Below are 14,756 nucleotides of genomic sequence, written 5' to 3'. Positions count from 1 at the left end.
GCATGAAATAAATGCAATCCAAATACATACAATTACTTTTAGGCTTATGGGACCGCTAGGCCTTTTTTACATTTAGCGATGCACGGTTTTCAATAGTTTATTTCGCTCATGGTTGCGCTGTCCACCAAGTTATGCGTCAGTGAACCAGCACATAATGCCACTCTCTCTCTCTCTCTTAATTTATTTCAATTGGCATGTGAAACATATGTTTGCATTGCCAAAGTAAAGCAATCTCTCTCTCTTATACATACACCGAGAGAGAGAGAGAGAAGTGCCATTGAATAAGACGCACTCCTTTTACCCCAGTTTAGTTATTTTGGAAAGGGGGTGGTTTTCATCTTATCTAGTCCATTAGCTTAAAGTAATAATAAAACCAACTAGGGTGTTTTACTTTACCATGAGCTCTATTGCCTATTGTCTATAGAGGAGAGTTCTGCTTGGCCATGCCAATATCCAACAGTTCGCCCCCAGGTCCTGCCTCATCACTTTTACGCATATGCAAGTTAATTGTCATTGATCGGTTGGTAACTGCTTATGCTCGCACACTGACAGTGCTTAGTGCTTTGACTCAAACCGACAAGTGTCGTGGACAGAAGTAGGGTCAGGTTACAGCCCCGACCCGACACAATTCTCCCATCACTCCACCCGGCTATTTTTGGCCAGAGGCACAGCTGATTGTAGGGGCTTTTGGCCCTCCTTGATTTTGGCAGGCGCTTGTCCTTGTGGAAAGTCGGACTTATTTGGAAAAGAGGGAGTTGCCAGGCGGAAGAGAGCACTTGGTTTAACATTACATTAGCCTACTTGAACTTTAAAATCCGAAGCTCTCACTGTAAGTTTACTGTAGGCACGTGTTAAAAGTACAGTATAACTAGCCTATCTAAAAACCGAGCTGACAAGACCAGGAATTTATTGAAGGGAAGTTAGCCTATCAGCATAATATAGCCATCCCTCAGGAAAACGCTGGAGTGCTGTCATTGCGTCAGCGCACTTTCCCCCTCGTAATTGCTGGGCCTACTTCTGGAGGACGAGAGCGGACATCACTCGACCTCACATCCCTCTCTAACACGGTCCGTCTTTACAGCATATGTTTGGCTCTCCACCTCTATCCAGCATCTGACCTGCAATTTCTGTGACGGACAGAGGCGTCCTCGGTATAGCCAGCTGAAGCGTCCCTCCCAGTGTGTTCTTGTGAGGAGGATGGAGACGAACCCCATTCCCGTGGTAACGGTCCAAACGAGCCCGTTCGATGACCAGCGGCCCGGTACCAACGGGCTGCGGCGGAAGACGGAGTTGTTCGAGGGCAAGAAGAACTACCTGCAGAACTACATCCAGAGTTTACTGTCGTCCATCGACCTGAGGGACCGCCAGGGATGTACCATGGTGGTGGGCAGCGACGGACGCTACTTCAGCCGAGCCGCCACCGAGATTATTGTGCAGATGGCCGCCGCCAACGGGGTAAAACAATAATGTCATGCCAGAAAGTTTGAACAAGTTCAGGGTTGGTAATGATGATGATGTTAATAAAGATGATAAATTAAGCACAGAACAATAGCATGATTAACAATGGTAGCATGTTAGCTAATCCTTCCCCTAATTCTGACCTTTACCATTTAATTTAACTCCTAACCCTAATCTTAATCCCTAACCCTAACTCATCGCCTAGCTAACGTTAGCCACTTAGCTAACATCAAATCAAATTGTATTAGTCACGTGCGCCGAATACAACAGGTGTAGGTAGACCTTACCGTAAAATGCTTACTTATGAGCCCCTAACCAACAATGCAGTTTTTTTTAAAAATACGATAAGAATAAGAGATAAAAGTAACAGGTAATTAAAGAGCAGCAATAAAATAACTATAGGGAGACTATATACAGGGGGGTACTGATACAGAGTCAATGTACGGGAGCACCGGTTAATTGAGGTAGTATGTACATGTAGGTAGAGTTATTAAAGTGACTATGCGTAGATGACAACAGAGAGTAGCAGTGGTGTACAGAGGGGGGTGGGGTGCACTGCAAATAGTCTGGGTAGTTATTTGACTAGATATTTAGGAGTCTTATGGCTTGGCGGTAGAAGCTGTTTAGAAGCGTCTTGGACCTAGACCGGAGCCTTCGTAACATTATGTTTTGCAAATTCATAACATATTGTTCGAATTGTAATTGGTAACATATCATACAAATTGCAATTTGTAACATAACTTGTGAAATGGATGATGGACATCCACAAATTAATACATACCATACGAAACGTAACATATCATACTAATTGGAGTGTCCCGGATTTCAATTTACTATGTTAAGTCTACCCCTGCCCAGGTTACTATGTGACTGAATGTCTAGCAACCCAAAGGTAGCATGTTCGAATCCCATCATGGACAACTTTAGCTAATTAGCAACTTTGCAACTACTTGCTCATGCTTCCCTGAACACTAACCTTAACCCTTTAACCTAACTCATAACCTTAAACCCCTAACCCGAACGCCTTACCCAGCTAACGTTAGCCACAACCATTTGGAATTAGTAACATATCTTACATTTAGAAAATTCATAGCATATTGTACAAATTACAATTTGTAACATATCATATGAATTGTAATTCGTAACATGTCGTACTCAACGGATGATGGACATCCACAAATTAATATATACCATACAAAATGTAACATACTAATTGGAGGGTCCCGGCTCTAAGTTTACTATGTTACTTCTACACGTGAGTTGTTACAATACTATGTCCTGTGGTTACCTGTGATCTTCTATGTAGAAGAACCCCTTACCTTCGAATGACCTTGTGTAGCTTGTGAGCGTCATAGAATATGTTACATGTATGTGTTTGTGAGAGTCTCAGCTTTTTATAGATAGCTTTTAATAGTTGTAGCTCAAAACATTTGGACTCTACATACGTTTTTGTAAAAAGACCCGGCCCTGGCCCCTTCGGAATCTGTCCTTGTGTCACAAACACTTTACCTCAGTCCCTTTTAATCACACAGACTAATGGTTTGTACTGACAGATGCAGAAGAAATAGACAAATCCAATGGTACAACAAGAAGTCTGTAGCTCAAACACAGTGTTTTAAAGGGGTGGGAAGTGCAAATGTCGCCGGCATCGCAGAGGGACTCATTGGGTTAAGAGCCGAGCTGTAGCATTTTATACAAACTGTAGACAATGGAGTGACTTCTGACTGAGACAGATAGGACTCAGTAATATACTGTAGACAATGGAGTGTGACTGAGACAGATAGGCCGAGTTACAGTAATATACTGTGACAATGGAGTGACTTCATTTTAGTTACAGTAAAACTGTAGACAATGGAGTGACTTCTGACTGAGACAGATAGGCCCATACAACGAGTTACAGTAATATACTGTAGACAATGGAGTGACTTCTGACTGAGACAGATAGGCCCATACAACGAGTTACAGTAATATACTGTAGACAATGGAGTGACTTCTGACTGAGACAGATAGGCCTATACAACGAGTTACAGTAATATACTGTAGACAATGGAGTGACTTCTGACTGAGACAGATAGGCCTATACAACGAGTTACAGTAATATACTGTAGACAATGGAGTGACTTCTGACTGAGACAGATAGGCCTATACAACGAGTTACAGTAATATACTGTAGACAATGGAGTGACTTCTGACTGAGACAGATAGGCCTATACAACGAGTTACAGTAATATACTGTAGACGTGAGGAAATAATAATATAATAATAATAATAAGGAAATAAAAGCTTGTATAACTTTCTCCAGATCAGTGACTGAAACAAATGACTTGACTTTAGCTCTATTTCTTAAATGATGAAAGCAGGACTGGACAACCTTCTTGACATTACATTTATGTCAACAATCGTATCCATAGCGAACTACAGTAGTGAGTGTATACATTTTCATACTGGTCACCCATGGGACTCAAACCAGCAACCCAAGGATAATGCCCTACCAACTGAGCCACATGTAGCTCAAAGTTCAGATCAGGTTCAAAGAAGACACCAAGGGTTCTGTCAGTCAGCTTTACATTGGTGGATATAGGACCAAAGCTATTTTCAATCTGGGTTCTATCAAGGTGGGGGATAGATACAAAAATACTTAGATTTCTTATCATTGAGCTGGAGAAAGATGTCAGACATCCAACATTCAATGTCAGCTAGACACTTGTGTAAGGTAGCCAGGCTAGCTTGACCTGAACCACCCATGCTCACCGAGAAACGTCTGCAACTCAAATATGACCTGAAACAATCGAGGGCAGCGCCGGAGATTCCCACCCACCTCTCCTGCTGGTCGACAAGAATGTTATCAAACTGAGTTCCAAAAGAACTACGATAGATCATTCACGGGAATCGGCAGTCAACAGAAGGTCATTACTAACTTTCAATAAAGAAGTTTCCATTGCTGTGAAGTGAGCGGGAGCCAACGGGAATTTTTCTAATAAATTGTACATGCTCAAATGAGCCACCAATAGCTTAAAAACAACTTTTTCTAACATCTTGGATACAAAGGAAGTTTAGAGATAAGACTATAATTACTCAGTGAGGAAGGGTCTAGATTGGGCTTTTTAAGGAGAGGTTGAACCAGAGCAGTTTCAAATAGGCTGAAAGGAGCCAGAGGTCAGGGAGCGATTTACAATAGACAGAATGTAACAGTATGCATAACATATTTTAGTAGTGTAGTAGGGACCACATCCAAGAACAACACACACAATTGTCTTAAACAGAATTTTCTCAGAGATCAGAGTAGAGAAGTAGTTCGCTCTTGCATCCTTAACCTCAACATTGTAATTTCTCATCAAATCCTTCATTATCTCATAGAATACTTGAAGTTGTCAGGTCTTCCATTTGCTTCCAGCCTTTCAAAGTTCCTTTTTTAAAGCACAAGTGTGATCATTTAAAGTGAGACTCTGGCAGATTTAAGGTGAGACTCTGGTAGATTATTTAAAGTGAGACCCTGGTAGATTATTTAAAGTGAGACCCTGGTAGATTATTTAAAGTGAGACCCTGGCAGATTATTTAAAGTGAGACTCTGACAGATTATTTAAAGTGAGACTATGGCAGATTATTTAAAGTGAGACTGGCAGATGATTTAAAGTGAGACTCTGGCATATTATTTAAGATGAGACTCTGTCATATTATTTAAAGTGAGACTGGCATATTATTTAAGGTGAGACTCTGGCATATTATTTAAGGTGAGACTCTGGCATATTATTTAAGGTGAGACTCTGGCAGATGATTTAAAGTGAGACTCTGGCAGATGATTTAAAGTGAGACTCTGGCAGATGATTTAAAGTGAGACTCTGGCAGATGATTTAAAGTGAGTCTCTGGCATATTATTTAAGGTGAGACTCTGGCAGATGATTTAAAGTGAGACTCTGGCAGATGATTTAAAGTGAGACTCTGGCAGATGATTTAAAGTGAGTCTATGGCATATTATTTAAGGTGAGACTCTGGCAGATGATTTAAAGTGAGACTCTGGCAGATGATTTAAAGTGAGACTCTGGCAGATGATTTAAAGTGAGTCTATGGCATATTATTTAAGGTGAGACTCTGGCAGATGATTTAAAGTGAGACTGGCATATTATTTAAGGTGAGACTCTGGCAGATGATTTAAAGTGAGACTCTGGCATATTATTTAAGGTGAGACTCTGGCAGATGATTTAAAGTGAGACTCTGGCAGATGATTTAAAGTGAGACTCTGGCAGATGATTTAAAGTGAGACTCTGGCAGATGATTTAAAGTGAGACTCTGGCATATTATTTAAGGTGAGACTCTGGCAGATGATTTAAAGTGAGACTGGCAGATGATGAGACTCTGGCAGATTATTTAAAGTGAGACTCTGGGAGAATATTTAAAGTGAGACTTTGGCAGAAATTATTTTAAAAAGCTTAAGAAAAACAATACTGAGATGGTCAGAGACACACACATCAATAGTTTCCAAGTCGTCAATATTCAGACCATAGGACAGCACCAGATCAACAGTATGGCCTTGGTTGTGTGTAGGCCCTGTGGAATGTAGCACAAAGTTAAAGGATTCTATCAGGTAAAACATATTCCCTGCTAGCACATTATTTGGACAACACACATGAATATGGGGGGGGGGGGGGGGTACACTAAGCAAAAGATAAGGCTCACTAATGAGGAAAATTTGCCACATGACATAGGGCTACATACAGTACTTGTCTCAATTAATGAAGGTTACCCACCAACACGGCCAGACGGCTGGAGGGGTAGTTTCAGTTAGAGAACAAAAATCCCTGGTTTTAAAGTAACTGTCCAGTGTTTCCAGACTTCTATGAAATATGACCTATAATTAATTACAATATGAGTGAAATTGTTTTCCTTCCAAAAAAAGAATGTTAAAAATCATATTTTCTGTGTTGGAATGGTCTGAGTGTACTCCAACAACAGAATAAATATAAATGTAGTCGCAAGAGCATTTCATACTATACTCTATGTAAATCTGAGACATTCCAATTAGTATGATATGTTACGTTTCGTATTGTATGTATTAATCCATCATCATATTCGTATCATATGTTACAAATTACAATTCGTATGATATGTTATGAATTGCAATTCATACAATAGGTTGCGAATTTGCAAAAAACGTATGATATGAATTCCAATTTGTTGTGGCTATTGTTAGCTAGGTGGCTAGGTGACTGATGCTATCATTAGCTATCTCCAGGGGTTAGAATTGGGGTAAGCTTAGAAGTTAGGTTAGGGGAAAGGTTAGCTAAAATGTTTTAAGGTTAGGGGAAGGGTTAGCTAACAAAGTAGTTGCTAATTAGCTAACATTGTCCGTGATGAGATTTGAACATCTAAACTTTGGGTTGCTAGATGTTTGTGTTATACGCCTACCCAAGCACCCTCCTTTCATTTTTGCCTTAAGTCATTTTTACATCAACCAATGTCACAAAGTGCTATACAGAAACCCAGCCTAAAATCCAAACAGCAATTCATGCAGATGTAGAAGCACAGTGGCTAGGAAACACTCCCTAGAAAGGCAGGAACCTAGGAATAAACCTAGAGAGGAACCAGGCTATGAGGGGTGGCCAGTCCTCTTCTGGCTGTGCCGGGTGGAGATTATAACAGTACATGGCCAAGATGTTCAAAGATGACCAGCAGGGTCAGATAATAATAATAATCGCAACATGATTTCAATGTGATATAGAGTGCCTTCAGAAAGTATTCACACCCCTTGAATTTTTCCACATTTTGTTTTGTTACAGTCTGAATTTATAATAGATTAAATTGAGATGTTGTGTCACTGGCTTACACACAAAATGTTTGCAAATTAATTCAACATGAAAAGCTGAAATGTTTTGTTATGACAAACATAAATAAGTTCAGGTGTAAAAATGTGCTTAACAAGTTACATAACAAGTTGCATGGACTCACTCTGTGTGCAATAATATGGTTTAACATGATTTTTTAATGACCACCTCATCTGTACCCCACACATACAATTATTTGTAAGGTCCCTCAGTTGAGCAGTGAATTTCAAGCACAGATTCAAACACAAAGACTAGGGAGGTTTCCAGTGCCTTGCAAAGAAGGGGACCTGTTGGTAGATGGGTAAAAAATAAATAATTAAAAAGCAGACATTGAATATCCCTCTGAGAATAATGAAGTTATTAATTACACTTAGTCAGTACAAAGATACAGACGTCCTTCCTAACTCAGTTGCCGGAGAGGAAGGAAACAACTCAGGGATTTCACCATGAGGCCAATGATGACTATAAAACAGTTGCAGAGTTTAATGGCTGTGATAGGAGGATGGTTCAACTACATTGTAGTTACTCAACAATACTAACCTAATTGACAGAGTGAAAATAAGGAAGCCTGTACATAATAAAATATTCCAAAACATGCATCCTGTTTGCAAAAAGGTACTGAAGTTAAACTGCAAAAAATGTGGAAAAGCCAAATTACACTGGAGTTGCTTACCAAGAAGACAAAGAATGTTCCTGAGTGGCTAAGTCACAGTTTTGATCAAAATCAACTTGAAAATATATGGCAAGACCTGATAATCGTTGTCGACAAATTATAAACAACCAATTTGCCAGAGCTTGAAGAATTCTAAAAGAATAATGGGTAAATGTTGCTCAGTCCGGGTGTGGAAAGTTCTTAGAGACCTACCCAGGACATCTCACAGCTGTAATCACTGCCAAAGGTGCTTCTACAACGTCTTGACTCAGGGGGTCATGTACACATTGATAAAGAGGACAATGTGTAGAGTCCTTTTGAGAGCCACAGTCACAGATTCAGAGTCACAGGGTCACACAGCCATAGTCACAGAGTTACAGTCACAGAGTTAGTCACAGATTCACAGTCAGTCACAGTGAATACTTAATGTAAAATAGGCATTTATGTATTTAATTTGAAATACATTTGCAAAATTTGTAGACTGGAAAAAAATCACCAATGTAATCCTTTTTGAATTCAGGCTGTAACACAACACATGTGGAATAAGTCAAGGGGTGTGAATACTCTCTGAAGGCACTGTAGGTCCTAAAGCCTAGCCAAGTGTCAGCGTGTGTGTTTGCGCATGTCTGCTTGACTGGCCATTACCCGTTAGGCCGTTACCCAATTCCGCAGAGCGCTTGGAAAGGACAGTGTTCTCAGATCTGTGCGATATCAAGCTTGGTGAAGTGCCAAAGGAAAATCTGAGGGGAATGTATTTGTTTTGAGATGGGTCTGTTTTTTTGCTGGCCCGGCCAAATGTCTCCTGCCTGCCTTATCGGCTGTTCCATCCCTCGTCCACTCCTTTCCTGCCCACGCCTCTCAAGGCTTGGGGGATACCCAGTCAGTTTAGTGGCCACAAGCCAAATTCAGGATATAAGCGCTGGGAAGACCTTGAACAAATATTTGTGAAATGCTGGGGGCAGAGTATGGAATGATGATAGGCCTATAACAGGGTTGCTGACAGGGCATGGCAGATGTAAAGTGCAAAGGGCCCTATTGATCCAAAGCGGTGTCTGCCAAATATGCTTCTACAAAGTATTGACTCAGGGGTGTGAATACTTATGTAAATGACAAGTTTCTGTATTTATATATTTATATACATTATTTTCACTTTGTTGTTATGGGTTATTCTCTCTCTCTCAAGGGCTTTATTGGTATGGGAAACGTGTGTTAACATTGCCAAAGCAAGTGAAATAGATGATAAACAAAAGTGTAATAAACAATAAATGTACAGTAAATATTACACTCACAGAAGTTCCAAAAGAATAAAGACATTTCAAATGTCATATTATGTATATATACAGTGTTGTAATGATGTGCAAATAGTTAAAGTACAAAAGGGAAAATAAATAAACATAAATATAGCTCTCTCAATCTCTCTGAATCAAGAAGTGAGGAGATTGCTCCAACGTCATAAAAATGAATTCCCCGTGAATGAGGACACTTTTATTTAGAGTAGTTGAAACACTAGCCTAGGGCCAAAACATGTGAGACTTTGCTTCAGTAAATGGATGTAGACGCCGAAGATGACCGTCTGGAATGTAACCTCGTTTGAGGGTGGTAATACGTCTGCATCCTTCCCTTCATCGGTGACAACTTCTGGACGCTTCTGGAAAGATGACGCCCTGAGCATCATGACAGGAGCCATGTGACCCGTTCTAAAAAATAACACTTGACAAAAGAGATGAAGCTCGTTACAATAAAGAAATGTGAATAAAATCATTCTGTAGGCTGAAGCTACACTGAGCTAGTCTACAATAATAGACCTTTTTATTACTGAGTTGCAATTTTTGTACATGCTTTAGTGTTGAATAATAATGCATGTACAATTACTGTATGTACTATATCCCTGCATGTTCACGTAAAGTAATCACCTCTATATGAAGATAGGTCCCAGAATGAGATTCATTTAGCTGAAGTTCAACTCTCTCTCTGTCTGTGTGTCTGTCAGATTGGCCGTCTGGTGATTGGCCACAACGGCCTCCTGTCCACCCCTGCTGTGTCCTGCATCATCAGGAAGATCAAGGCCATTGGTGGAATCATTCTGACAGCCAGTCACAACCCAGGAGGCCCCGGGGGAGACTTTGGGGTCAAATTCAACGTGGCCAATGGAGGTGAGGCGATAATTTGACTGATTGCTGTCAATCTGCCAGCTGTCAGTAAGTTAAAGGATTGATGGATGTCTTCCTACCTAAGTAATTTTCTTGCCCCAGATTCTTCTGCTTGCTCTTGTTGGCTTTAGGTTGTAATTGAGCACTTTGAGATATATGCATTTGTTAAAGGTGCTATACAAATACAAGATTGGTGGTTTATTAACTGAGGTGAGGGAGTTGGCACCATAGTCCTTTCATAGTCCTTTTCATATTCTCGGAGTGCCATCATGGACCGGCCTTCCTCCCAAGTCCCCAGGGCTTTGCTGTGGAATCAAAGTGTATTTGTCACGTGCACAGAATACAACAGCTGTAGAACTTTCAGTGAAATGCTTAAAATCTCAGTCATCTTCCAGTCATATCCATACAGTGCCTTGCGAAAGTATTCGGCCCCCTTGAACTTTGCGACCTTTTGCCACATTTCAGGCTTCAAACATAAAGATATAAAACTGTATTTTTTTGTGAAGAATCAACAACAAGTGGGACACAGTCATGAAGTGAAACGACATTTATTGCATATTTCAAAAAACATTAACAAATCAAAAACTGAAAAATTGGGCGTGCAAAATTATTCAGCCCCTTTACTTTCAGTGCAGCAAACTCTCTCCAGAAGTTCAGTGAGGATCTCTGAATGATCCAATGTTGACCTAAATGACTAATGATGATGAATACAATCCACCTGTGTGTAATCATTTACATTTAAGTCATTTAGCAGACGCTCTTATCCAGAGCGACTTACAAATTGGTGAATTCACCTTGTGACATCCAGTGGAACAGCCACTTTACAATAGTGCATCTAAATCATTTAAGGGGAGGGGGGTGAGAAGGATTACTTTATCCTATCCTAGGTATTCCTTAAAGAGGTGGGGTTTCAGGTGTCTCCGGAAGGTGGTGATTGACTCCGCTGTCCTGGCGTCGTGAGGGAGTTTGTTCCACCATTGGGGGGCCAGAGCAGCGAACAGTTTTGACTGGGCTGAGCGGGAACTGTACTTCCTCAGTGGTAGGGAGGCGAGCAGGCCAGAGGTGGATGAACGCAGTGCCCTTGTTTGGGTGTAGGGCCTGATCAGAGCCTGGAGGTACTGCAGTGCCGTTCCCCTCACAGCTCCGTAGGCAAGCACCATGGTCTTGTAGCGGATGCGAGCTTCAACTGGAAGCCAGTGGAGAGAGCGGAGGAGCGGGGTGACGTGAGAGAACTTGGGAAGGTTGAACACCAGACGGGCTGCGGCGTTCTGGATGAGTTGTAGGGGTTTAATGGCACAGGCAGGGAGCCCAGCCAACAGCGAGTTGCAGTAATCCAGACGGGAGATGACAAGTGCCTGGATTAGGACCTGCGCCGCTTCCTGTGTGAGGCAGGGTCGTACTCTGCGGATGTTGTAGAGCATGAACCTACAGGAACGGGCCACCGCCTTGATGTTAGTTGAGAACGACAGGGTGTTGTCCAGGATCACGCCAAGGTTCTTAGCGCTCTGGGAGGAGGACACAATGGAGTTGTCAACCGTGATGGCGAGATCATGGAACGGGCAGTCCTTCCCCGGGAGGAAGAGCAGCTCCGTCTTGCCGAGGTTCAGCTTGAGGTGGTGATCCGTCATCCACGCTGATATGTCTGCCAGACATGCAGAGATGCGATTCGCCACCTGGTCATCGGAAGGGGAAAGGAGAAGATTAATTGTGTGTCGTCTGCATAGCAATGATAGGAGAGACCATGTGAGGTTATGACAGAGCCAAGTGACTTGGTGTATAGCGAGAATAGGAGAGGGCCTAGAACAGAGCCCTGGGGGACACCAGTGGTGAGAGCGCGTGGTGAGGAGACAGATTCTCGCCACGCCACCTGGTAGGAGCGACCTGTCAGGTAGGACGCAATCCAAGCGTGGGCCGCGCCGGAGATGCCCAACTCGGAGAGGGTGGAGAGGAGGATCTGATGGTTCACAGTATCGAAGGCAGCCGATAGGTCTAGAAGGATGAGAGCAGAGGAGAGAGAGTTAGCTTTAGCAGTGCGGAGCGCCTCCGTGATACAGAGAAGAGCAGTCTCAGTTGAATAACTAGTCTTGAAACCTGACTGATTTGGATCAAGAAGGTCATTCTGAGAGAGATAGCGGGAGAGCTGGCCAAGGACGGCACGTTCAAGAGTTTTGGAGAGAAAAGAAAGAAGGGATACTGGTCTGTAGTTGTTGACATCGGAGGGATCGAGTGTAGGTTTTTTCAGAAGGGGTGCAACTCTCGCTCTCTTGAAGACGGAAGGGACGTAGCCAGCGGTCAGGGATGAGTTGATGAGCGAGGTGAGGTAAGGGAGAAGGTCTCCGGAAATGGTCTGGAGAAGAGAGGAGGGGATAGGGTCAAGCGGGCAGGTTGTTGGGCGGCCGGCCGTCACAAGAAGCGAGATTTCATCTGGAGAGAGGGGAGAAAGAGGTCAGAGCACAGGGTAGGGCAGTGTGAGCAGAACCAGCGGTGTCGTTTGACTTAGCAAACGAGGATCGGATGTCGTCGACCTTCTTTTCAAAATGGTTGACGAAGTCATCTGCAGAGAGGGAGGAGGGGGAGGGGGAGGAGGATTCAGGAGGGAGGAGAAGGTGGCAAAGAGCTTCCTAGGGTTAGAGGCAGATGCTTGGAATTTAGAGTGGTAGAAAGTGGCTTTAGCAGCAGAGACAGAGGAGGAAAATGTAGAGAGGAGGGAGTGAAAGGATGCCAGGTCCGCAGGGAGGCGAGTTTTCTTCCATTTCCGCTCGGCTGCCCGGAGCCCTGTTCTGTGAGATCGCAATGAGTCGTCGAGCCACGGAGCGGGAGGGGAGGACCGAGCCGGCCTGGAGGATAGGGGACATAGAGAGTCAAAGGATGCAGAAAGGGAAGAGAGGAGGGTTGAGGAGGCAGAATCAGGAGATAGGTTGGAGAAGGTTTGAGCAGAGGGAAGAGATGATAGGATGGAAGAGGAGAGAGTAGCGGGGTAGAGAGAGCGAAGGTTGGGACGGCGCGATACCATCCGAGTAGGGGCAGTGTGGGAAGTGTTGGATGAGAGCGAGAGGGAAAAGGATACAAGGTAGTGGTCGGAGACTTGGAGGGGAGTTGCAATGAGGTTAGTGGAAGAACAGCATCTAGTAAAGATGAGGTTGAGCGTATTGCCTGCCTTGTGAGTAGGGGGGGAAGGTGAGAGGGTGAGGTCAAAAGAGGAGAGGAGTGGAAAGAAGGAGGCAGAGAGGAATGAGTCAAAGGTAGACGTGGGAAGGTTAAAGTCGCCCAGGACTGTGAGAGGTGAGCCGTCCTCAGGAAAGGAGCTTATCAAGGCATCAAGCTCATTGATGAACTCTCCGAGGGAATCTGGAGGGCGATAAATGATAAGGATGTTAAGCTTGAAAGGGCTGGTAACTGTGACAGCATGGAATTCAAAGGAGGCGATAGACAGATGGGTAAGGGGAGAAAGAGAGAATGACCACTTGGGAGAGATGAGGATCCCGGTGCCACCACCCCGCTGACCAGAAGCTCTCGGGGTGTGCGAGAACACGTGGGCGGACGAAGAGAGAGCAGTAGGAGTAGCAGTGTTATCTGTGGTGATCCATGTTTCCGTCAGTGCCAAGAAGTCGAGGGACTGGAGGGAGGCATAGGCTGAGATGAACTCTGCCTTGTTGGCCGCAGATCGGCAGTTCCAGAGGCTACCGGAGACCTGGAACTCCACGTGGGTCGTGCGCGCTGGGACCACCAGATTAGGGTGGCCACGGCCACGCGGTGTGGAGCGTTTGTATGGTCTGTGCAGAGAGGAGAGAACAGGGATAGATAGACACATAGTTGACAGGCTACAGAAGAGGCTACGCTAATGCAAAGGAGATTGGAATGACAAGTGGACTACACGTCTCGAATGTTCAGAAAGTTAAGCTTACGTAGCAAGAATCTTATTGACTAAAATGATTGAAATGATACAGTACTGCTGGAGTAGGCTAGTTGGCAGTGGCTGCGTTGTTGACTTTGTAGGCTAGCTGGCAGTGGCTGCGTTGTTGACACTACACTAATCAAGTCGTTCCGTTGAGTGAATAGTTTCTACAGTGCTGCTATTCGGGGGCTAGCTGGCTAGCTAGCAGTGTTGATTACGTTACGTTACGTTAAAAGAACGACAATAGCTGGCTAGCTAACCTAGAAAATCGCTCTAGACTACACAATTGTCTATGATACAAAGACGGCTATGTAGCTAGCTAGCTACGATCAAACAAATCAAACCGTTGTACTGTAATGAAGTGAAATGAAAATGTGATACTACCTGTGGAGCGAAGCGGAATGTAGACCGGGTTGTTGAAGTTCTATTCAGTAGACGTTGGCTAGCTGTTGGCTAGCTAGCTAGCAGTATCTCCTACGTTAAGGACGACAAATAGCTGGCTAGCTAACCTCGGTAAATTAAGATAATCACTCTAAGTCTACACACTCTAAACTACACAGTTATCTTGGATACGAAGACCGCATAGACAACTATGTAGCTAGGTAACACTACACTAATCAAGTCGTTCAGTTGAGTGTAATAGTTTCTACAGTGCTGGTAGACGGTGGACATTAGCTAGCTGCTGGGCAGATAGCAGTGTAGACTACGTTAGGACGACGAAATACGATAATTACGCAATTATCTTTGATACAAAGACGGCTATGTAGCTAGCTAAGGAGAGA

General features: G+C 43.4%; 1 protein-coding gene across 3 annotated transcripts in view; it reads left to right on the top strand.

The window, feature by feature from the left end:
* The first annotated feature begins 756 nt into the window (after nucleotides 1-756).
* LOC135513862 (phosphoglucomutase-like protein 5) overlaps nucleotides 757-14,756 on the top strand; it is a 44,546-nt gene continuing 30,546 nt past the window's right edge. For all 3 annotated transcript variants that reach the window (XM_064936832.1, XM_064936833.1, XM_064936831.1), the window contains exons 1-2: nucleotides 757-1,455; nucleotides 9,920-10,082. In XM_064936832.1, the coding sequence (XP_064792904.1) occupies nucleotides 1,198-1,455; nucleotides 9,920-10,082 (421 nt within the window). In that variant the 5' untranslated portion in view covers nucleotides 757-1,197. The remainder of the gene's footprint in view (nucleotides 1,456-9,919; nucleotides 10,083-14,756) is intronic.

The sequence above is a fragment of the Oncorhynchus masou genome, chromosome 25 (assembly GCF_036934945.1).
Source record: "Oncorhynchus masou masou isolate Uvic2021 chromosome 25, UVic_Omas_1.1, whole genome shotgun sequence".
NCBI lineage: Eukaryota > Metazoa > Chordata > Actinopteri > Salmoniformes > Salmonidae > Oncorhynchus > Oncorhynchus masou.
This window is presented reverse-complemented; position numbering and strand designations above follow the sequence as displayed.